General features: G+C 40.0%; 2 protein-coding genes across 2 annotated transcripts in view; both read left to right on the forward strand.

Annotated features, from left to right (window-relative positions):
• Positions 1 to 5,322: 5,322 nt before the first annotated feature.
• On the forward strand, positions 5,323 to 9,838 carry LOC107392732 (uncharacterized protein C2orf72). The gene is made up of 3 exons (XM_015970681.3): positions 5,323 to 8,038; positions 8,305 to 8,421; positions 8,845 to 9,838. Exons 1-3 carry the CDS (start codon positions 7,339 to 7,341, stop codon positions 8,913 to 8,915), a joined length of 888 nt encoding a protein of 295 aa, XP_015826167.3. The 5' UTR covers positions 5,323 to 7,338; the 3' UTR covers positions 8,916 to 9,838.
• Positions 9,839 to 13,728: 3,890 nt separating this feature from the next.
• The window catches only part of psmd1 (proteasome 26S subunit, non-ATPase 1), a 29,688-nt gene continuing 20,242 nt past the window's right edge, over positions 13,729 to 23,174 (forward strand). Inside the window, exons 1-16 of the mRNA XM_054752277.2 lie at positions 13,729 to 13,882; positions 14,257 to 14,300; positions 14,604 to 14,677; positions 15,796 to 15,965; positions 16,066 to 16,274; positions 16,451 to 16,594; positions 17,574 to 17,800; positions 17,913 to 17,973; positions 18,073 to 18,201; positions 18,283 to 18,371; positions 18,481 to 18,559; positions 18,652 to 18,825; positions 18,943 to 19,054; positions 19,226 to 19,422; positions 19,806 to 19,901; positions 20,334 to 20,398. Of these exons, the coding sequence (XP_054608252.1) occupies positions 13,867 to 13,882; positions 14,257 to 14,300; positions 14,604 to 14,677; positions 15,796 to 15,965; positions 16,066 to 16,274; positions 16,451 to 16,594; positions 17,574 to 17,800; positions 17,913 to 17,973; positions 18,073 to 18,201; positions 18,283 to 18,371; positions 18,481 to 18,559; positions 18,652 to 18,825; positions 18,943 to 19,054; positions 19,226 to 19,422; positions 19,806 to 19,901; positions 20,334 to 20,398 (1,886 nt within the window). The 5' untranslated portion in view covers positions 13,729 to 13,866. The remainder of the gene's footprint in view (positions 13,883 to 14,256; positions 14,301 to 14,603; positions 14,678 to 15,795; positions 15,966 to 16,065; positions 16,275 to 16,450; positions 16,595 to 17,573; positions 17,801 to 17,912; positions 17,974 to 18,072; positions 18,202 to 18,282; positions 18,372 to 18,480; positions 18,560 to 18,651; positions 18,826 to 18,942; positions 19,055 to 19,225; positions 19,423 to 19,805; positions 19,902 to 20,333; positions 20,399 to 23,174) is intronic.

Consider the following 23,174-nt stretch of genomic DNA (forward strand, 5'->3'; position numbering starts at 1 on the left):
TTCTTACCTGACAGAATGAGTGAAACTGCGACATTCTTACCTGAAAGAGTGAAAGAAGCAGCAACATACTTACCTGAAAAAACGAAAAAAAACGAAGTACACTTACCTGACGTAGAAACGGGGGATGAAACTAACACAAACCTACCTCAATTGGATGGTGTCCTAAAGTCGCAGCAACGTGATGTAAGTTTTGAACCCATCATACACGATCAGACACATACATCTGAAAAGACCAAAGTCTTAGAGAATAGCTCATCAGCTCTGTCGGAAACAGAGAGCTCACTTCGTCCTGTCTCAGTTGAGAATCAAACCGAAACGGATGAGCATGATACTGTGCAACCAGAGATGTATGTCAGGAGATCTGAACGAAGTAGTCAGCCTCCTCAAAGACTAACTTACTCTCAATTGGGCAATCCACTAGTGACCGTAGTTAGGTCCCTTTTCCAAGGACTTAATAAAGCTTTTATTGACTCTCTTACTCAAGAAGTTGTGTACCCCGTAGAAACAATGCACAGGGACGTGCATGATATTTAATGGGGGAGGATGTAACCCAGAAGCTAGAACCTTAATGAGGTATTAACTAATTGGCTTACTAATATGATCCATCCTCAATTTAGATAAAATATAAAATATAAATTAAGGAAATTAACAATACTAATTAATAGATATCTAATTAACTAATAGATAATTTCATAATGAATTATTGGAAGGGTGAATAACTAAAATAACGAGTTTAATATTAAACATCGGTTAAAACAAGAATCTTGAACATCACTAACAGAAACAGAGAAGGAAAGCTGTATACTATTGGTCCAGGTGGGAATCTGAAATTTCATTGGCTGAGAGAAATAAGTCCCGCCTCCGCGAAATAAAACCGTGCGACGCAGCTGAGCGAGAGGAGAGACAAACGGCTGTGCAGCACGCAGATACAGAAAGCAAAGACTGAGCGGTTAGAGAGAGAGAGAGAGAGAAAAAAAAACAACGGTCGAGGCCGTGAAGAACCCTGATTTGGGTGCCGCATAGATAGAGGGAGAGGCGGACTTGACTCCTTCTAATAAGAGCTAGGAACTTGGAACCAACGCGGTGAGTAAAGAAAAAAAGAAGAGAAAAAGCTAACGATGCAACTTAAAAAAAAAAGGAAACTTAAATAGCTTATCAAATTAATTCCATTCTTATAGATTTGTGTGGAGACGACAGAGTGAACCAATCCTCTGTAGGAGGGAACCGTTGGAGCGCGTTGGTGAGTGAATGAGATTAAATTCAGTAAATTATTAAATTCAAAAAGCTAATTACAGCAACCGAGGTGACAGCAGTGGGCTGCTAGACGTTAGATCCCAGGAGTTAACATCTCAAACTACCAGTTAACGGTGGTAGGGCATATAGGAGTTAACGGCTCAAACCGCCAGTTAACGGCGGTAGGGCATATGGGATTCCCAGGAGTTAACGGCTCAAACCGCCAGTTAATGGTGGTACGGCCTAGATGTACAAGGTCCTCAGGGGCGTTATAGCTAACGCCATAGAATTAGCAATGCGTCCCTTAACCAAACATTTAATAATAAAAAAAATAGATAAATAAAAATAAATAAAAGCTAACTGATTAGGGAGGAATTATTTTACAAAGGTGGACCAAAGGACCAGAATTTATATTTTGTTGAATTTTGTTATAGAACATTTTATTTATTTATTTATTTATTTATTTATTTATTTATTTATTTATTTATTTATTTATTGGGTTACAGATATACAAGGTGTCACAATGCTGTATAGAAACACAACTAAATGTATCCTTGTTGTCATGAATGTATTTCTTGTTGAATAGTGTAGAGTAATAGAATCTAACTGAGCCTATTGAGCTGAACAATTGTTGTCATATGTAATTATATTTCCAGAGCTACTGAGAATTATTTTAATAGACAATCAAATTGATGTTATGTTAGTTGAACTGTGAACCCAAACATGATTGGCTATGCCAATAGAGTGAAGCATTTGTTTAAGTCTGTAAGACTTTATGCTGTGATGTGACGAGAAGGGTCGATGCCAACTCGCTAACAGTCCTGTTGTTTACAGGCTGGGTTTTTTTTTTTCCTTGGGTTTGATCCCGACTCCTATGATCACTCACTTGGAACGAGAACTGGATTTCTTCCTGACGAGGGAGATGGCGAGCCTTAACCACTGAACGAACCAGGACATCTCAAGTAACTGAAGAGCAGACTGCTCTCTTCTGTGAACATTCTCAACGGTGTGGTAGGAAAAAATCGCACCACCGGACTCTGACTTTCACCCCAAGCGTGGGGATTTGACTTGACGCCGGCTGACTTGTGACTCATATGATCAAATCTCATACCGACCATTTTACTATTGTCGATTGTTTTCATCTGTTTTTGTGTGTTATCTTTATGTGTTATATTTCCCATTATTATTAAAATTTAGTATATAAACCGTTTCATGCTATACCCGTGACTCCAGTCATTCTTAAACAACCTCCAATTCTCCCCGAACCTAATTATTGGCCCATTTGTTTATTTTTTCTTTTAATTATCTTATTGTATCCTGTAATCCGGTTACATAAAACTTGGCGAGCCAGCCAGGAGAATTGTAGAGTTGTTACCTTAGCTAACCATTGACTGACATCATAAGAGTGCCTGGAGGTCACAGTGGTTTGCCATTTTGGCATTATTGGTACTTTTGAGTGTTTTAAAATGGAAGTTGTGAAAACAGAAAAGGTCAAAGTTTCAAATGCTGTTTTAATCAGTGGGTTAACTGATACAGACCTTGATAACGAAATCTTTGGGTTTATGGAAGGATTCGGACCAGTTAACAGGCGCATTAAGTTACCAAACTGTGATCAGATTATTGTGGAGTTTCAACATGAAGCCACTGTTAAGGAATTAAAGAAACAATGTTTACCCTATGACAAACCTTGTACTAGGAACCCAGATGTTTTCTTCCATATTCAAGACCTAGCCAGCGCGTACAGTCTAGAAACTAGCACATCTGCCACTGATGCCTATCTGTCAGAGCTCAGGGACATAGCTGCGCGTAGCAATCAATCATTTAAAGACCTTCTAATGGAGGAACTGGCAAAAATTGGGGAATCTTTAGGAAGGGATACCCATGCATCTGAACCAGTCACTGAACTAGAGCCAATGCTCCATAGTGACCAAGTTACATATTCCCTGCCTTTAACACCAGAAGTTAACTATATGAACAACTCAAAGGACAATTGTCCACCTACAGAGACTGGAAAACATTTATTTAGGGGTGAGCAGATCAAGACTAATCTTACTATCACTGTTCGAACAAATTCTCACTCTCATTTTGACATTTCACTTCCCAGAAAATCTATGACCTTTTTGTTTATCTCTGCCTGTATGGAAAATAAGTGTAATAGAACTTTATTCTACATCAGAACAACGAAACCTGTTTGAAACCTGATTCCTGCTCTGGTCTTTTGTGTGCTGTTTGAAACTGGGACATCCCAGAAACGTCATTTCTAGTCCTGCATTTGTCCTTCTTTTCACCATGTCTGGACTTCTGCAACAACGGCTGTTTTCATTGCTGTTATCGACTGTATTTGTTGGTAAGATGTTCACTGTTTTAAATCAGCAATCATTTTGAACTAAGTAACATTAGAAACATCTTTTCAGGATGTTCTTTGGTGCCATGTTCATAGAACATTGCTCCCGTGCTAAAGGGTTTCCGAAAAGGGTAAAATCCTCAATTTTTTTTTCTATGTTTATTGGAAAAGAAGATGAAGCAAATGATCTGTTGTTTGTAACATTTGAACATTTATGAGTATTTTCTGTAGACAAAAAGCTTAAAGGGTGCACCTTAGAGATGGTGTTCCTGGAAAAAGGTTGTGACTTGTGGCTTTGAAGGGCAAATGACGTTTGATGAGGTATGTGTAGAGACCTTATCAAAAACAGACTTATAACACATTCTATGGTAAACTGCCTGAATTTGATTTGGCGTCATCTAGGGTTCTACAACCCCCCCCCCCCCCCCCCCCCCCCCACACACACACACACACACACACACACACACACCCCAAGGCACTTTACAACATGTGACTTTATGTTCTTGCTCTGTGGAGGTTGATTCATTTAATTCTCTGGCTCTTTGAAGAAGCTTGTGGTTACTGAGGTTTGGGAAATTTGTGAAGTTTTCATCCTCTAAAAACTGTTATTTAAGGATTAAATAGATCAAAAAGTTTGCTTCCATTTTGCAGAACTTGAAGAAAACCAGAAGTTGTGTAAAAATTACTTAAAATATGGGAAAGGTTTTTTTTTCTTTTTTGTTTTTGGGTGATCAGAAGCTTACATTTTCTTAATTACCACAAACCTGTTGATTGTGTGTGTCACACAACACAGTCGTTTTAAACATTTATCGCTTTGGACAAAAGAGTCTGCTAAATACATAAACTCAAAGATTTATTCATTTAATCAGATGATTTTTTTACACACACTCCCCTCCTTTTCCTTTTATTTATGTCACGTCCACATTGCAGCTATTATTTGTGTGATTTATGAAAAATCATTTAGGAATCTGGGACAAAGTGAGGAATTACCTCCAGGCTATTTTTATTATCTTTTTTTCTTCCTTTTGTTTTATCCTTGCATAAAATAGGTCAAGTCTATATTAGTGCATTAAAAACCCGCAATTTTTTTACTTTACACATCTTGTTTGCACTAAAATCAGAAGATTGCAACTAATAAATGTTATTTATTACTGTGATGTTTCTGCAGCAATGGTCCAGACACTTGACCCCAACGTGACCGAAGCCACGGGAACAAGCTCTGTGTTGGCCTCCACTAAAAATCCTACAGAATCTATGAATATCCTGACCGCCTCCCATTTCTCCTCCCTAAAAGATCTGGTGTCCGAAAGGAAAATCACAGGTTGGGAAAGTCCTCACTCTGCTCACGAATATTAAAACAAGAAGAGAAAAGTCCCCAGTCAAGTATTCTGATTCCCTTTTTTTCCTTTTCCAATATTATTAATGTCAAATCGTTTGCATCAGTTGACACAATCTCTGCAACTGAGGCTGGGTGTGGAGGATTTGCAAAAATAGCGCAAGTCCTAATTATATCTAGACACAAGATGGCAGCAAAACACAACTTTTCAGGAATGGACTCCAGGCTGAGAGAGAAATGCAGCCAGTTTTATGTGTTTTTATTTTTTTATGAAGAAGTTTTCCTCTAAATGTTATTTCTTTGTCATTTAAAGTTTGCCGCAAGCTTAAGCTGTGTCGAACTGAACATGTTTAACAGTTTTATATTTAATTAAACTGGATGCAATTGAGAAGATGATTTGTCTGGAAAGTTGTAGCATCAGAAGTGCCTGACCTCAGATAATTCTACCCTTGATCTCAACTCAACCCAGACTTTTTTTGTACAGCGCCTTGCAGACAAAGGATATGACACCAAAGTGCTTCACAGACGTATTAAACTGATAAAAACAGATAAAACAGACATAAAACTCAATAAAACAGCAACACTAGTTATATGATATGAGCAAATGAAAACTAACAATCAGAGATAATCATCAAATCATAAAAGTACATATTCAGCCTGGTTTTAAAAACCGACGCAGAATGTAGATGCCTTTATGGACCTGCTACTGAGAAGGCTTTATCCCCTCTCCACCAAGCGTGACCTAGGGTCTGAGAGCAGCAGAAGGTTCTCTGAGCGGAGCGTCCGAGCAGGGGCATAAGGCTGTAGCAAGGCTGCCAAGTAAGATGGCACCAACCCATTTAAAACAAAAAAAGATCTGCTCATCATTGCACACACATTAGTTTTTCATTCTCTGTGGCTGTTTCTACCTCGCCTGTGGTGTCCCACAAGGTTCTGTGCTGGGCCTTTGTTGTTCCTCCATAATCTCCTGCTGCTGCGTGACTCCCAGACTCTCTCCCCCTGAGCCTGAGATCAGTGGACTCAATGGTTTTCTTTAAAAAACAACTGAAAACCCATCTTTTCAGTCTGGATTTTGTGTTAACTCCTGTTGACACTCTGCTGCACATGAGCTGGATTCCCTGTTTGTTTCTGTAATTTTTGTATATTTCTGTCCACCTGTTTTGCTTTTATTGTGCTTGTGAAGCACCTTGTGATTTTTATCTTGAAAGGTACTATTAAAATAAACTTTTTAGTCTGAAGTGGGATGCTCAGTTAAGTTCATAGTTTATTTTGTATAAAATACATTTTGACGTCTGATTAGCGTGTGTAATCTGTTCTGCACATTTTGTTCTTTGGACAATCAGTCATGCAAATTTAGATTAATCTGAGAATGTGTGATTGTGCAGAAGCTTTTATCTTTTTTCTGTTCATTTTGTTTTATAAAGTTTACTTAGGTCTGCGTGTCTCTTTTGCTGGACCAGTGGACATCCTTGAGTCCCAGCTTTCCCATCTCCTCTACAAAGAGGTCGGTATGCCCCAAGATTACACAAATAAAACAAAAATGGACAAAAACTACTGCTGAGACTGTGATTTCCTCTGAAAAAGGACATCACTGAATGTGGAATTTTTCAAGATTATTAGATTTTTTATATAAAAGTGCTCTTCTGTCAAAACGTGTACACACACAAACCAGGCTTATTGGTGTTTAGAAAAGGTGAAGGAACTGAATGCAGATCCATGCCCTGCAGGTCTAAAGGTCCTTGTCTGAAGCCTTTGTATTGATTCTGCAGGTTTATCTTTCATTCATTAGTAAACTATTACGAAACACGCACGTGGACCCTGAAGCAGAACTTTTTTACTTTTCATTTTAAAGGAACCCAGCTGTTTCTGAGTCACAGCCCAACTTCATCACATGTCTGAGTGGATTAAAGTATTACAGTCTCAGCAGACGTTTTGATGTTGGGTTCCAGTTAGAGTGGAACCGATGAGTGGAACTTTAGTTTGTTTGGATGAAAGGCAGGTTCGACTGGTTTGATTGTGAATACTATTTCCTGTTCTTTGATAAGCCTGGACTCTACAACGCAGGAGAGAAGTCTGGACTCTTCACCGTGAAGGTGGTGGGATTAAAGAAAGTGAACTCCCGCACATTTCAACAACCTTGAGGATTTTATTTTAAAGTGTTTGTTTCAGTTTGTGTTAGAATAAAAAGTGTGTGTGTATTTCAAATTATTGTCAACTTTTCATTAAAGGTTTACCCACTCGCCTTCAAACGTGTCTGTCTAGTATTAGTCCCGCCCACCCGACTGATGACCCAATGGAGCAGGCGATGCGCGCTCACCCTCGGACTCCCCATTGGTGCTCAGCACGAGCGTGAGGAAGTTTCTCCGGACTGACAGAGGAGCGCGCTCTGACAGCTTCATGACTCTCTAAAACTAAAACAGTCACAATGGCCGATTCAGACACGAATACCGATGAGGACGAGAGGGAATTCCTCAAGGTTGTCGCTCAGATCGGAGGAAGAGAGCGGATTTATCTGGTCGGTGATGCTTGTGACAAAAAAAAGGTGGACGGAGATGACGTGGGGATTTTTCAGGAGTTCATCTGTGACATGTTTCATAGCAGCAACCCTGAGATCAGCAAAGGTCCAAACTCCCAGCAAGGCGATCGCGATGGGCAGACGGGGAAAAGCGATGCGATTCCTTTAACCATGAGAGGAATGGATGAGGACGGAGGGAAGGAGAAGCGACCGGCACGCAAAACCCCGAGAACAGCAACGAAAAGGGCTAACATTTACAGTTCCAAGCGGGCGATAGACTCCCCTGTCATCGTCTTCATCTTCAGACAGACGTTCGTAAGCACATGCTCCAACGAGGGGAGTTTAAAGGAGATTCTGAAGGACGTAAAGGCACGTACGAAACGTGCCTCGACGATCTTGCGGCCCGCTTTGATTGGATTAATACGCGCCACGCAGGAGTGCGCAGAGACGCACCGCTGTGCGCAAGTCCTGGAGAGTCTGATGCGCTCGGTGTTCCACAGACACTCGCCTGAGATGATATGGGTCGGCTGTTTCATTCCCAAGACGGAGGCCACGATACAGAACATCAAGAAAAGCGCCTGCAACGTTGTTTACGCGTCTCAAACAGCAGGTGTAACCATCGTGCCGTAGCCAATGATCAAGCAATAGAGCGGGTTTGCAGAAAACATGAAGTTTGAACCTTTTATAGGGCACATAAATGGTGTATATGATTGCAGCTAATTGGTTAATAACAAATGTTTCCTAGGGTACACATTTGCACGCGTTGTTTTTCCCCCCTTTTTCTTCCCAGGCTTGGCTGTAGAGAAACAAAGAGAGCCATTCATGGGACAATCAGGCAGCCAAGCCGTTAAATGCTTATTATTGCCTGCCTTTCAGATAATTCCGGGGATAGAGGGAACCAGTCTTTGTGGCCATTCCAATGTTGTTTCAGGCCAGAGAGAAGGGAAGCCAGAGGCCAGACCAACATCAGACCTTCAAACTGCAGGCAAAAAGGTAGCAGCAACCCCTCTAAAGGTTCAGTCTGCTCTCACATATGCTGTTTTTCTATTGGGGTATTGATTTATTATCATTATTTTGACATGTTATTATTATTGTTAGCTTACAATATTAAAAGCTGGGACTGTAATTATGGGAGAAGACACATGCAAAGAGAATTTGCTTCTAAATTGATCAAATGTTATGTAATATATGCAGAGCCATGTAATTTGACTGCTAATTATGCCGCATTAAGATAAAAATTGGTTTTCTGGTCAGTTTTCTGAGTTCTATCTTGGGGGGCTGTGATGTTACAAGTAAAGGAAAGAAGAAATTTGGGAAAAAAGACACAAAATTACATATTTTTTAAAATGTAGCCAGTGTGTGTTAGTGTGGGATAACACTTGGTTTCAATGTAAAACAACATTTAAATCATTTCAGGTGAAGCTGGAAGTAAAGATGAAGGCCTTCCTCTCAAAACCTTGACTGCTGAGCCTCATGTGAATGGATGATGAGATGAAGTTGGTATGGCAGCTGATGTTGGGACACATGACTGGCCTCACAGCCAGAGGATTATTATGTTTTCACTGTGGGAAAAAAAGGGGGCACTGCATGGTGTAGCATGGCCTTTTTACACTGTTTTATGGTGCTTATCTGAGCCAAAAGAAGAAAACTGCTGCTGTTCTGTGCAATGTTTTGCCTTAAAACATTTATTGCATCAGCATTTGTTGTAGCTATATTCTCCCCTAAACTTATAGAATTTTGACAAGCGCACTATGGTAAACAAAATGCAAGTGCACATAAAAATAGAAAGAACTCTGGGAAGATTACACTTTTTTTTAAATTTTATTCTTTGTTACAGCTGTTGCTGTTTTGTCCCAGAAAGTTGACTCTGCAGAGGACAGTCAGTGCATTGCCTCCTCCTCCTACCTGCACAGCTGCACTCACTTGGGCTGATCACCTCCGGAGCAGCCGGGAGAGCTGCCAGGAGGAAGGAGAGACTGGATCAGTGCCAGTTCTCTCATGTGCTCCAATTGTTTGTGTTTAAATGGCTTTTAAATGGGTTTAAGATGTTTTAAGCTTGGTGAAGCTTAACAACTTTTAGAGGTTTTTAACAGACGAGGGACCAGAGTGCTGGTTTCCTCTTGGCTCCCAAACTTGTGTATAGTCAGTGGACTTTGTGTGTGAATGTTTGGGAGCATTCGGATATCTGTTTTAAACATAAACCCATGGCCATTTTAACACTTTGAAGTACTTTTAGATTTGGAGCTTTTTGTCATTTTAAAATCCTTTTAATAAAATCATTGTTTACAATTTTAACACCTGAAACACATGCCTCTGTGTTACTCCCTGTCCTTCTCCTTATCCAATAGAGGATGTAACACAATGGGGGCTCGTCCGGGATATTCAACCATTCTATGAAGGACTTTTAATGGCATGTGCTTTTTGCAAACAGGTTTTATTCATAGAATTTTAAGATGTGTGGTCAGCCGTGTTCTCTCAGGTATTGTGAGTATGTTCTTTTTGTTTTATTCTTTTGTGCTTGTTAAATCTTAAAGTGAACAGAGTGAATTCCCTATAGGCTGTAGGAGCGCACCCTCTTTAGGATCCATTCTGGTTTTTGTTTTAATAGAGTTGGGGTTATGGAGGTTAACATTGGTGGAAATTCTACCATCTCGGGAGCACCCCAGGGATTTGGAGAGATGGGCTCTCCTGCCCGCTGGTCCATTTGTGCTTAATCGGCCCTCAAGCCATAAACTATCACAACTGATGTATAAACCTTAATGTGAACTGCTAGTTTTATTGTACCTGAAAGTTTTTTTATTACATAGTTTTATTGAAAGACTTAAAGTTCGCCTCATACCATTTTTCATTTGTCTGTTTTAGTTCAAATATGTGAGACCACTTCAGTCAGAAATGCTAACTGCTGCACAGAAACCTTGAGCAACTGATCTTGCATTGTTGTTTATAATTCCAAGCAAGGGCATTTTAAAATATACATATTTAATAAAAGTTTTTGTCTTAAATTTGTGTTTCTCAGTAAAGCCTATTTTGCAACAGAAATGTAGTACACTAAATCACTTGTACCAGTTTAGGTGTTTATTTATACTGATAATTTCCCATCCATTTAAATAAACACATTTATAATAATATGTTTTTGTTTTGAATAAATGTTTTAAATAAATGTGCATTCCTGTGGTAGTGGTTTTAATTACATTAATAATTTAATTTATTATGGAAACAGTTTTGAAGAATAAACCGTACATAACAGCACAAGTAAAACACTACTTTTGTTTCTCATCACATACGTACAAACAATTTAGAACTGTATTTTTTTTTAATTTACATTGAAATTACATAATGCAGAACGTATAATTACAACCGACTGATATAATTTTTTTGGACGTGTTCGCACTAGACAGAAAAAGCTGATCAACCCTAATTAGAATCCACTAAACCATTAAATGTTAATTAAAATATTATGTAAAAAAAATTCGGACACTAGACGTGAAAGATGGTCATACAAACAGGTCTTAAGTTTCTAATTGTTTACCAGCACAAATGGAACTCCTTCCCTCCCCCATAATGCATCTGTAGCAAGATGTCATCACACCAGTTAAAGTGACCACAGCTCAGACCGGCTCAGCAGCAAATCTTTCCTCTAAACAGTCCCAGTACCGCGGACGTCTGTTTCCCAGCTTTTAACCCACAAAATTACAAGAGAAAAGACATCAAATAATAATGCTTTTACTATACAGATGTCGATTTAAAACTAGATAACTCAATTCTATATTTTTATGACTATTATTTTACATAAAATAGAATAAAAATATTTTACTGGGAAGAACGTAAATACCCTAAATTTGGGCTATTAAAGCCGAAATCTGGAGTTTTTCCTCCAATGGTGGAAAGATGTACACCTTAAGCCATTCAACCCCCTTCCATATTTATGGCTAGAAACACCTCTTACATGAACACTTCTAGTTGGCCTTCTAAATATTTAAACTTTGTATTGTGAGCCCAAGGACCGAAAACCCATAGATGACAAGCGAACTTGTGGTCTAGTCGGTGAGTTGCTGGTAGATGAACGGAGAGTGCACGATGAGGTATAGAATGTTTGTTAGGTAGAAGGGTGCAAGTTTATTTAGAGCTTTTAATGTTAAGAGAATTTTAAATTGGATATGAGAATCATCTGAGAGCCAATGCAACTCAGGGAGAACCGGTGCATTATGTTGAGAAAGTGGAGTCTTGGTGATAACAAGAGTCGCTGAGTTTTGCACTAGCTGTAGTTTATGCAGGAGTTTCTGAGAGATACCAGAAAGAGAGAGTTGCAGTAGTCAAGATGGGATGTGGCTAATGCATTAACTAAATTTTGGCATCGGTCTGAGTAACAAATGGTCGTAGCCGACTGATAATGCGCAGTTGCTAAACGAACAACAGTTTTGACGTGAGCTGTGAAGTCAAATTACTATCCAAGATGACACCCAGACTTTTAACCGGTGAAGGAGATAGGATGTTATCGTCAAATAGAAAAGAGGGAAAAACTGAGTTAGTAATCTATAGATCTAGTTCCGACAAGAAGAATATATGTCTTATTTCCATTTAGTTTTAAAATATTATGAGAAAACCAGGTTTTTATCTCATTCAGACAGTTGGCCAGTGAAGCAATGGACAGACATTTGGGGAAGAAAATAGATATAGCTGGATGTCATCAGCATAAGTGGAAAGTGGTGTTATGTTTCCTAAGAATATGTTTATGTTTATTCATTTAGCACACACTTTTATCCAAAGTGACTTACAATTTATAACCTATGGGGCATGTTGTGATCTGTGGGGGAAACCGGAGTACCCGGAAGAAACCCACGCATGCATGGGGGGAACACGCAACTCCACGCAGAAAGGCTGCAGCCGAGCCGAGTTTCGAACCTGCAACCTTCGTGCTGTGAGGCAACAGCGCTAACCACTGCACCACCATGCAGCCCTAGAATATCCAGCTAGAATACGCCCAAGAGGGAGAATGTAAATAACAAACAGAGGGCCCAGGACAGAGCCTTGTGGGACCCCGCTGGAGACAGATGTGGAGCGTGAGTTAGGTGACTTAATTTTAACAAAGTGCAAACGGTCCAATAAATATGAGGTGAACAAAGATGAAGCGACACCGTGGACTCCTATAGTGAAGAAACGCTGTAGAAAATTTGAATGAGAAATGGTATGGAATGCAGCTCATAAATCAATAAACTAACTATTATATTGTCACCATTCCAGTTTCAGCGATATGATTTCTCTCCAGATGGCAGCTTTAAAAGGAAGCAGAAACTTCTCCAGTCAGAAGTAGAGATGTAGTTGTTGGTCCCAAATCAAGTTGATGTCACTGTAGTGTCTGTAAAACACCTGTGTTCGAGATAAGCCATAGTCTTATGCCGGTGTCGGTTCAGGATCTGCTCGGGTGCAGGATCGGCTTGGGGTTCTTCGACTGCCGATGACGTCAAAGTAGTTGATTGTCTGAAGATGAAGCTTACGGAAGTTACGTTATCACGTTATGATTTTGATTGGTCAGGACAAATTTGCGGTCGTAGTCTTAGCGGTTGTAGTCCAAAAATCAACACTTTTTGGAGAAAATATGTTTGAATTTCTAATGGGAATGTCAAATATAAGCAAATGATAAACGGTGACCCTCAAAAGCTCTTGATGTTGATGAAATGGGGCAAAATAAAATATAAGAACTTTATTGAAAGACACCAAGCAATATTTTGAATCATAGAATGTATTTAGATAACAACTAAGGAAATATACAGACGAACTCCACATTAATGCAAACAGATATGGCTTCACATATAGAACTATTCTATTTTTTGTCAGTCCGATGTTGGTTTTATGCAGTTTCACATTCTTTACAAAACAAAGATAATTTGGTGCTTTATTAACAAATTACAATTATAAAGAAAACATTTAGGTGTTGACAAACAAGAATGTATTAACAAAACTGCTGATGTCTTTCGAAAAACGTGTGTGAAAGCCGAGTAAATTTGCAGTAATGGGACGTCATCGGCAGTCGAAGGACCCCGAGCCGATCCTGCACCCGAGCAGATCCTGTACCGACACCGTTCAATTCTGAACCTATAATGTAAGTTTTTTTATTTTACTTTACTATTAATATCATTATTTTGTAATGAGCATTGATTGGTGAAGAACAAATTAAAGTATTTGACATACATTGAACACTGTAATATTTTAACGGAAATTTATAGTTAGGCACAGGCGAGGTCAGCCAAGGCAATGGTCCTGCACTGAGGGCTATGTTGTGTGTATGCGCTTATTGAACAAAATTTAGCAGCGGCGGAGTGTGGTTCAGAAGTCAGGGCTTAACCGATCTTTTAAGTCGTATATTTTCATTGATAGACGGAAATTCTGCGATCGAGATAGACGAAAAGAGCTGAGGTTGTATTAGAAAAGACAACAAACATGATAACATCTGCCGGTAAGTCATCGAAGACGTGTTTTACTTAGCTGTAATTCTAGCTAGCTGCCATTGATTTAGCTGAGTCACACAGCGGTAGCTGTTGGCAGCGGGGTTTTGGCCACCGACACTAAATAAAACGCTTAACCTGTCTAAAAATCGTAAGATGTATTTTTAAGTAAACAATACATGTAATTTCCCCGAATTGGTCTTTCAAATTTCAAACAAGTTGTAAATGCTTGTGTCATCAGGCTACCAGACGTAGACATGCCCAGTTTTACAATTAGCGGCTTGTTTTCCATGTTTATGATTTTGAGTGCAGAACATTTATCGCAATTAAGCTGACCCATATGGTACAACTTTTGTGCTTCTGTTTTGTGGTTGTGTGTTTACAGCTGGGATAATTTCACTCCTCGATGAGGAGGAGCCGCAGCTCAAGGTAAAAACTGTTGCATGAAGGTTGAATCATGTTAAACAGGAGTTTTCAAAGTTAATTATCATTCAGAATTTTGAACATTGGCTCTTGATCATTTGGATTAAAGATCTGTGTTAAAGGCCCAGTGGAATAAAAGTTAAACTTCATTAAACTGAAACAGTTATACGTTGCGGTTCATATTATTGGACAGTTACACTTTTTGCACGCCAGCTTTAGCCAAAGATGGTGTATGCAGTGTAAGCAAAGCTACCCCATAGTTAATGTGTGGGAATGACTGTGTAGTAAGGCAGCTTTTTTTCCTTGCAGGAATTTGCTTTACACAAACTTGACTCCATTGTGAATGACTTCTGGGCTGAGATTTCAGGATCTGTAGATAAAATGTAAGTACTACTAACAGGCTCTGAAATGATGTCTTAATATAAAAATGCAACATAGTTCATAATCGGATTGTTTTTACGAATGTTTTGGTGAAAGGACTTAGTTTAAAATAACAATTAAATGCACTAGAAGAAATGTAGAAAAGGTTAAAGCATTCTAAATGTTGCTTCACAGTTGCGCATTGAATGCTGGATGTTTATCAAAATCAATAACTGTATATATAAGATGGACAAACCCTCAATGGTGTCACCACGGTTTCTGAAGGGCCGAATTGAAGCCCAGTGGACAGTTCCAACTTCCGACCACTGCCATCAATGCCATGTCACACGTCTCGTCACTCTCGGACAACAAAAATGGGCAAAGAGGTGGAGCTGAGAGCCAGGCTGTGAGGATGTGGGAAGATTATTGGCACCCATCAAAATCTGAGCAGATATAGCTATAAGCTAAATGAAGCTGATGGAGCTACAGCTTCAGTCTGCAGTGATCAGAGCTGGGTGGCCAGAGCACGCAGCTGCCACCGCTCTGCCACTTTCAGAAAAACACGAAGCTGCTGTTGCAGAAGGGAGGGAGACTGTACCAATTTTTGATACCCAGCTCAACCAACATGTCACATTTCATCTTATTTTTAAACCAGGCAGCTTTATGTTAAGTGCACTGCATTTTAGCTTATTCAACCAGCAAAGTAAAGTACAGAAAAATTATTTTACTTACCGATAAAGATGGATGGAGCAGAGAATTCTTGGATCGCCCATTAGTGCAATCAGTACCACATTGCCATCTTTCTCCAATAATTGCACTAAATACATCCAAACACAAATACACAGAGGACATAACTGACAGTTTTTTTTGTACCAGGCTGTAAACATGTTTAATCCCACTGTGAAGTTGGCATTTTTAACATGGGTCTCAAGGGGAACTCAGCCTCTAGTAAAATAGCTGGTAACCTCAATTTTTGTCACTTCGACTCACTTTCGGCAGGCAGAATTTGCCCTTTGATCCAAACCTATAATTTAGTAACATTTCAAGTATATTTATTCCCACACAGTTTCAGGGTGTGTTATCAATATTAAAGAAAACCTCTTGTTCAGTCCTATATAACAATCTTATTTTCCCTTTACAGCGAGGTCCTGTATGAGGATGAATCCTTTCACAGCAGAGAATTTGCTGCCCTGGTGGCCTCCAAGGTTTTCTACCACCTAGGAGCATTCGAAGAATCTTTAAATTATGCTCTTGGTGCCGGAGATCTTTTCAGTGTCACAGATGACTCAGAATATGTAGAAACCATCATTGGTGAGGAACTGTCACCATGGCTTTCTGAAGTGGATAAATGTAGATTTGAAGTGTGTTCTCATGAATTCATGAGTTGTTTTCTGTTTCCTGTGTGCTTCAGCCAAATGCATTGACCACTATACCAAGCTGCGGGTGGAGAACGCTGAGCTGTCTGAGGATGAGGAGAAAAAGAGCATCGACCCTCGCCTGGAGGGTATAGTGAACAAAATGTTTCTGCGTTGCCTGGACAATCACAAGTACAAGCAAGCCATTGGCATTGCGTTGGAGACCAGACGCCTTGACATGTTTGAGAAGACCATCCTGGAATCGGTGAGCATCTTCAGTCATTTGCTTCTTAACATATCAAAAGATTAGTCATCATAAAGTTTCTTCTGCATTTTATTAGCTAATTAAAATCTTCTACAGCATTTCTTAACAATTATTTCCAGCTGTCATAGTCATTTTGTTCTTGGGATAAAACTGGTTTGTTTTTCTCTCAAATGCAGAACGATGTGAGCGGCCTCCTGGCGTACAGCCTGAAGGTTTGCATGTCTCTGATGCAGAACAAGACGTTTCGCAATGAGGTCCTGCGAGTTCTGGTCAAACTTTACATGAATTTAGAGAAGCCTGATTTCATCAACGTCTGTCAGGTAAACATTAGATTGTAAAATCATTTTGACACTTAATCTCAATCTAATCAATTTCCCTCTGGGATTAATAAAGTATTATTGAATTGAATTTGAATCAATAATTTTCTTTTTATTCGTAGTTAGATTTTTGTCAAAGATGAGCACTGTTGAATACACAGATCATTAAAGTTGAGAAGGACTGATAAAAAAATACAAACCAAGTTTCCACAGGATGAATCAAGTTTTAAAGAAAAAATCTATCTTAATTTATTTTAAGCTCAGTTGTTAAATCAGGATTTTTCCCCCCAGTATTTTTGTACATCTGGATATTAACTCCTTTACTGCCATTAACGACTAAAGTCGTCATTTGCATTTTTTTACTGAGCGGGCGTCGGCACGATCTCCTGCACCGTGAGAACAAACATCACGGCTCTAAAATCTGATCTTTATCTGCGTACGTCATGCGTCACGTGATCAGGAAGCGGAAAATCCATGAGATTGTTTTGGGCCGCTGCTGTGAAAAAAAGTGAGTCGCGAACCGGAAAAGCTTTTGCTTCTCACAATTCGATGACGGATCATGACAGAATGGATAACGCTCGAAACCTGCGGATTCTTTCTGATGTAAGAAGTGAGTCTACTCTTTGTTTTGTTAGTTTTGGCGTTGACATCATCATAGAGCCCAACATTCAGTGACTGTTCAAAAAACAGTAAAAACACTCAAAAACGCTGGAAGCGAGAGGCTAATCTGATCAGGAAACGGCAGGCAGTTAATGAGTTAAAAACTGATACCACATTGTACGTTTTTATAGTGAGAAACATGGTGTAAATGTATTAAGAACATAATCCTACACATTGTGAATTTAAAAAAAGGTTCAATCTGGTATAGTTCAGTCATCTGACTCGTGAACATTATCTAGCCATCATGAGGAATTTTATTTTATTTTACTCTCTGATACTTTCAAACACCTGTCTAACGTGTTCTTTTCTCTCCCCTCTGTAGTGCCTGATCTTCCTCGATGACCCGCAGGCTGTGAGTGACATCTTAGAGAAGCTGGTGAAGGAGGACAACCTGCTGATGGCCTACCAGATCTGCTTTGACCTGTATGAAAGTGCCAGCCAGCAGTTTCTGTCTTCCGTCATTCAGAACCTGCACACCATTGGAACGCCCATCCCTGCTGTTCCTGGCTCAACAAATACAGGCACTGTTCCTACGGCAGAAAATGACAGGTAGGAAGGAGTGGACAATTAACAACACAACTTCACCTTTTCTAATTATTTTGACCAATAAATGTTAGATTTGAGGCTGCTAACCTTACAAGTAATTACTTCTGTGCTCCAGTGATGCAATGGAGACGGATGAAAAGCCTGGCAGCTCCCCAGCTGGAAAGTCAGCAGAGGCGGTAAGTGCTTTTGATTGCGCAGCTTTCTGGGGCTGCCAGTGTGTGTCTAAACAAAGCAACCAGCCTGGTTCTCATCCTTGCTTCTCTGACTCTTTGTAGAAAGAAGAACCCAAAGACCAGAACGCCAAGATGGTCAAGATTCTCAGTGGGGAGATGGCCATTGAGATGCACCTACAGTTCCTGATTCGAAATAACAACACAGATCTAATGATTCTAAAAAATACTAAAGTAATATGGGACACGAAACAGTGTTTCAGTTGAACATCAGATTTCTAAATGTTTAAAACAAACCTGCCTTTATTACGACAGGATGCTGTTCGGAACTCGGTGTGTCACACAGCCACAGTTATAGCCAACTCGTTTATGCACACAGGAACCACAAGTGATCAGTTCCTCAGGTAGTGATGGGAAAAATGATCAGTCTTCTAAACAAGCTTAAGGTTTCCAAGATGCATTTAAAAGTGCTATTTTGTAATAGAATTGACCCTATTTTTCTTGTTCCTGAAGAGAAAACTTAGAATGGCTAGCAAGAGCCACCAACTGGGCAAAGTTCACAGCCACAGCAAGTCTGGGCGTCATTCACAAGGTAACGTTTTGTCACCATCAGGATAACCTTTAGTAAACCGTTGGTTTTTGGTTGTTTTTCATTTTGAGTGCGTTTCTGGTTTTTCATTTCAGGGTCACGAGAAGGAGGCGCTCCAGCTAATGGCCACCTACCTGCCCAAAGACACCTCACCTGGCTCTGCCTACCAGGAAGGAGGAGGCCTGTACGCTCTGGGACTCATTCATGCCAATCACGGTGGAGACATCATCGATTATCTGCTTGGTCAACTCAAGAATGCCAGCAATGATGTAAGTATTTTTGTTTAACGTCTGCTTGAGTATTTGAAATTACTGTATTGTTGTTATCTCACTCAGATAATCCACTATATGTGAAATCTCATAGTATTATTCTCTGGTCTTCTGCAGATTGTTCGTCATGGTGGAGCTCTCGGTCTGGGTTTGGCTGCTCTGGGCACAGCCAGACAGGATGTTTATGATCTACTCAAGTCAAACCTTTACCAAGATGATGCTGTTACAGGTAGGCTTCTCACATTTTCTAAACACTCCTTCTGCAAAGCAAATAATGTCCAAAAACAACAAATCTGTCATTTTGTTTTTTGTAAGTCTTTTACATACACAGTACAGTATTAAAATGTCCAAACAAGGCATACTTTACTATACTACGCTATGATTCACTGTGACCTCTCAGGTGAAGCTGCAGGTTTGGCCCTGGGTCTGGTCATGCTGGGCTCCAAGTCTGCTCAGGCGATCGAGGACATGGTGGGCTACGCTCAGGAGACCCAACATGAGAAGATCCTGCGTGGCCTGGCAGTGGGAATTGCTATGGTCATGTATGGACGCATGGAGGAGGCGGATGCTCTCATTGAAAGCCTCTGCAGAGACAAGGTACGTCGGAAAGCAAAGCTTCTACACCACCAGGACAGTGTCTTTGTTCTTTAGAACAACATGGCTTTGTGTAGTCTGTGTATATTTAACACCATACTCTCCAAACAAAACAAACCCGATCAATCCCCACACAAAAGGAAGTGGTGGCCATTGTTCTTTATTAGACCTACAGTTTCAGTGTGCACCTGTTTGATGTCCTGTGTACTCTATGAACCCTGTAACACTTTATTCTGTCACACGTGCGGCTGTTAGCCAGGATTCATTCTATAAGCGCTGTATGTGGGGAAATAAGTCAAACCGTGTTGGTCTTTGTTGTGCACACACACACACACACATACACAAAACATTCTCTAAGCTCTGCTTTATTTCACTGTCTTTGATAGGACCCCATATTGCGGCGATCTGGTATGTACACTGTTGGAATGGCCTACTGTGGTTCTGGGAATAACAAGGCCATCCGGCGCCTGCTGCATGTTGCTGTGAGTGTTTTTTTCTTTTCTATTTTCTCTAAAGTAGCAGTGATGCAGATGCCACGTTTCAGGACTTGTAACTAAAATATTTGTCAGCAGGAAGTAAATTAACTTAATAAAGTAAGAAAGATAATCATATAGTTTTGTTTTCTCATCTCATTTTGTAAATAAATCTAACTGGTCATTTGTCAACTTGAAAGCAACTGTTGCAAAAGGTTGTTTTATAAATCTTAAGGTGGAAATCAGGAAGTGGAAACCTGCATAGGCCTGTAGTCCTTCCTTTTTAGTATTGCTGCCCAGTAGGTGGCGCTGTGTGCCTGCCTAACTTTTGATCAATCCTCAAAGGGGACCTACTTTTACTTTTTGAGGGAGCCACATCATTTAGATCAGTTTATGTTAATGTGCCTGTTTGTTTACGTGAACGTTGTTTTTCTTAATCAGGTGAGTGACGTGAACGATGACGTCAGGAGGGCTGCCGTCGAGTCCATTGGCTTCATCCTTTTTAGGTAGGCTCCAGGTGTAATTCCTTCAACTGTGAACAAAAGAGTTTTTACTTCAAAGAGTTTTCTTACTTTTGAACTCAGACTTGGCCTTAATAGCAGTTTTCACGTAAATTAGCTTAATTTTTATTGAGTTTATTTATTTTTAGAGTCTGACATTGAATAAAGTTTCCTTTAAATGCTGTAAAACATATTTATTAATGGGTCTTACTGGGCAGATGCGTGTTTATTAATGGGTCTTACTGGGCAGATGCGTGTTTATTAATGGGTCTTACTGGGCAGATACGTGTTTATTAATGGGTCTTACTGGGCAGATACGTGTTTATTAATGGGTCTTACTGGGCAGATACGTGTTTATTAATGGGTCTTACTGGGCAGATACGTGTTTATTAATGGGTCTTACTGGGCAGATGCGTGTTTATTAATGGGTCTTACTGGGCAGATACGTGTTTATTAATGGGTCTTACTGGGCAGATGCGTGTTTATTAATGGGTCTTACTGGGCAGATACGTGTTTATTAATGGGTCTTACTGGGCAGATACGTGTTTATTAATGGGTCTTACTGGGCAGATACGTGTTTATTAACTCATTCACTGCCAGCCGTTTCCTGATCACTAACGGCCTTCGCTGCCAGCGTTTCTCACCGTTTTTACTGTTATTTTAAGAGTCACAGAACGTTGCGCGCTAGCATGATGTCGATGCCAAAACAACCAAAAACAAAGAGGAGACTCACCTCTTACATCAGGAAGAATCCGTGTGTTTCGAGCGTTATCCATTCTTTCATAATCCGTTGTCGAATTGTGATCGGCAGACGCTTTTCCGGTTCGTGCCTCACTTTTTTTACAGGAACGGCCCAAAACGATCTCCAAACACATGGATGGGTTCCTTCTTGATCATGTGATCAGTGACATATGCGGATGAAGATCGGCTTCAGGGCTGAGATGTTTGTTCTCTCAGCGCGGGGGCTCGTTCCAATGCTCAAACAGTAAAAAAAATGCAAATGACGACTTTAGTCGTCATTGGCAGTGAATGAGTTAATGGGTCTTACTGGGCAGATGCGTGTTTATTAATGGGTCTTACTGGGCAGATGCGTGTTTATTAATGGGTCTTACTGGGCAGATGCGTGTTTATTAATGGGTCTTACTGGGCAGATACGTGTTTATTAATGGGTCTTACTGGGCAGATACGTGTTTATTAATGGGTCTTACTGGGCAGATACGTGTTTATTAATGGGTCTTACTGGGCAGATACGTGTTTATTAATGGGTCTTACTGGGCAGATGCGTGTTTATTAATGGGTCTTACTGGGCAGATACGTGTTTATTAATGGGTCTTACTGGGCAGATGCGTGTTTATTAATGGGTCTTACTGGGCAGATACGTGTTTATTAATGGGTCTTACTGGGCAGATACGTGTTTATTAATGGGTCTTACTGGGCAGATACGTGTTTATTAACTCATTCACTGCCAGCCGTTTCCTGATCACTAACGGCCTTCGCTGCCAGCGTTTCTCACCGTTTTTACTGTTATTTTAAGAGTCACAGAACGTTGCGCGCTAGCATGATGTCGATGCCAAAACAACCAAAAACAAAGAGGAGACTCACCTCTTACATCAGGAAGAATCCGTGTGTTTCGAGCGTTATCCATTCTTTCATAATCCGTTGTCGAATTGTGATCGGCAGACGCTTTTCCGGTTCGTGCCTCACTTTTTTTACAGGAACGGCCCAAAACGATCTCCAAACACATGGATGGGTTCCTTCTTGATCATGTGATCAGTGACATATGCGGATGAAGATCGGCTTCAGGGCTGAGATGTTTGTTCTCTCAGCGCGGGGGCTCGTTCCAATGCTCAAACAGTAAAAAAAATGCAAATGACGACTTTAGTCGTCATTGGCAGTGAATGAGTTAATGGGTCTTACTGGGCAGATGCGTGTTTATTAATGGGTCTTACTGGGCAGATGCGTGTTTATTAATGGGTCTTACTGGGCAGATGCGTGTTTATTAATGGGTCTTACTGGGCAGATGCGTGTTTATTAGCATGATTATTCCTGATTGGTTCATTCATGTTTTGCTAATTTGGCAGAATTTAAATGGAGATCAATCTTTGATGTTTTTGCGTTGTTCCTGGCCCAAAATCTCCTCGATCTGATTTATACACACAATATTGTAATACTGCTGAATACAGTGGCAATGCAGCAGTCCTTTGTACCCTTCTTCCTTTTGTTCTGTTGTGCTTTGATCTGTTTTGGGTTCAGTATTAGAAAAACATTAAAGCAGACAACATAAGGAAAGAGAAGTTTAGAAGTATTGCACTTGATTCAAGTCAGCAAAACAAAAAATATATTTTATTAAGCATTTTTAGGTTTCCACTTTTTGCTATTTTCAAAGCACAATCTGTTATTCTGAAACCATGTCAAAACAGCTGGCTGCAATACACATAGTACAACAAAGCTTCTCAAAAGTTCAGCAAATTAAATTAGAATCATTTCAAGAGTGCAAAAATTGTCTTTTGCAGAAGGGATTTCAAAGTTGGAGCTATTTTGTCTCAACAAAACATAAGCACGTGGTCTGAGATGGTTTACAGCTAACTTAAACAGTCCAAGTTCGCTGGAGTATATCATATACATCATTCAGATATTTTCCAGGTTGTCATGTCTGGCTGCCCGAATTTTTGTGGAAGCCTCGTCACACTACACTCTCACTCTCCTGTTTCTTTTCAATGAGCCTGGCACTGGTTATTTTTCTCAACCTAGAACTTGGTAGGGTGTGAAAACTTCGCCTTTG

The sequence above is a fragment of the Nothobranchius furzeri genome, chromosome 8 (genome assembly GCF_043380555.1).
Source record: "Nothobranchius furzeri strain GRZ-AD chromosome 8, NfurGRZ-RIMD1, whole genome shotgun sequence".
In the NCBI taxonomy this organism is placed as follows: domain Eukaryota; kingdom Metazoa; phylum Chordata; class Actinopteri; order Cyprinodontiformes; family Nothobranchiidae; genus Nothobranchius; species Nothobranchius furzeri.

Excerpts from the sequence above, each read along its gene's own strand:
- LOC107392732 (XM_015970681.3), top strand. The coding sequence starts at position 7,339 with ATGGCCGATTCAGACACGAATACCGATGAGGACGAGAGGGAATTCCTC. Across the intron at positions 8,039-8,304 it reads TTACGCGTCTCAAACAGCAG|ATAATTCCGGGGATAGAGGG; the intron begins GTGTAACCATCG and ends CCTGCCTTTCAG. Across the intron at positions 8,422-8,844 it reads TTCAAACTGCAGGCAAAAAG|GTGAAGCTGGAAGTAAAGAT; the intron begins GTAGCAGCAACC and ends AAATCATTTCAG.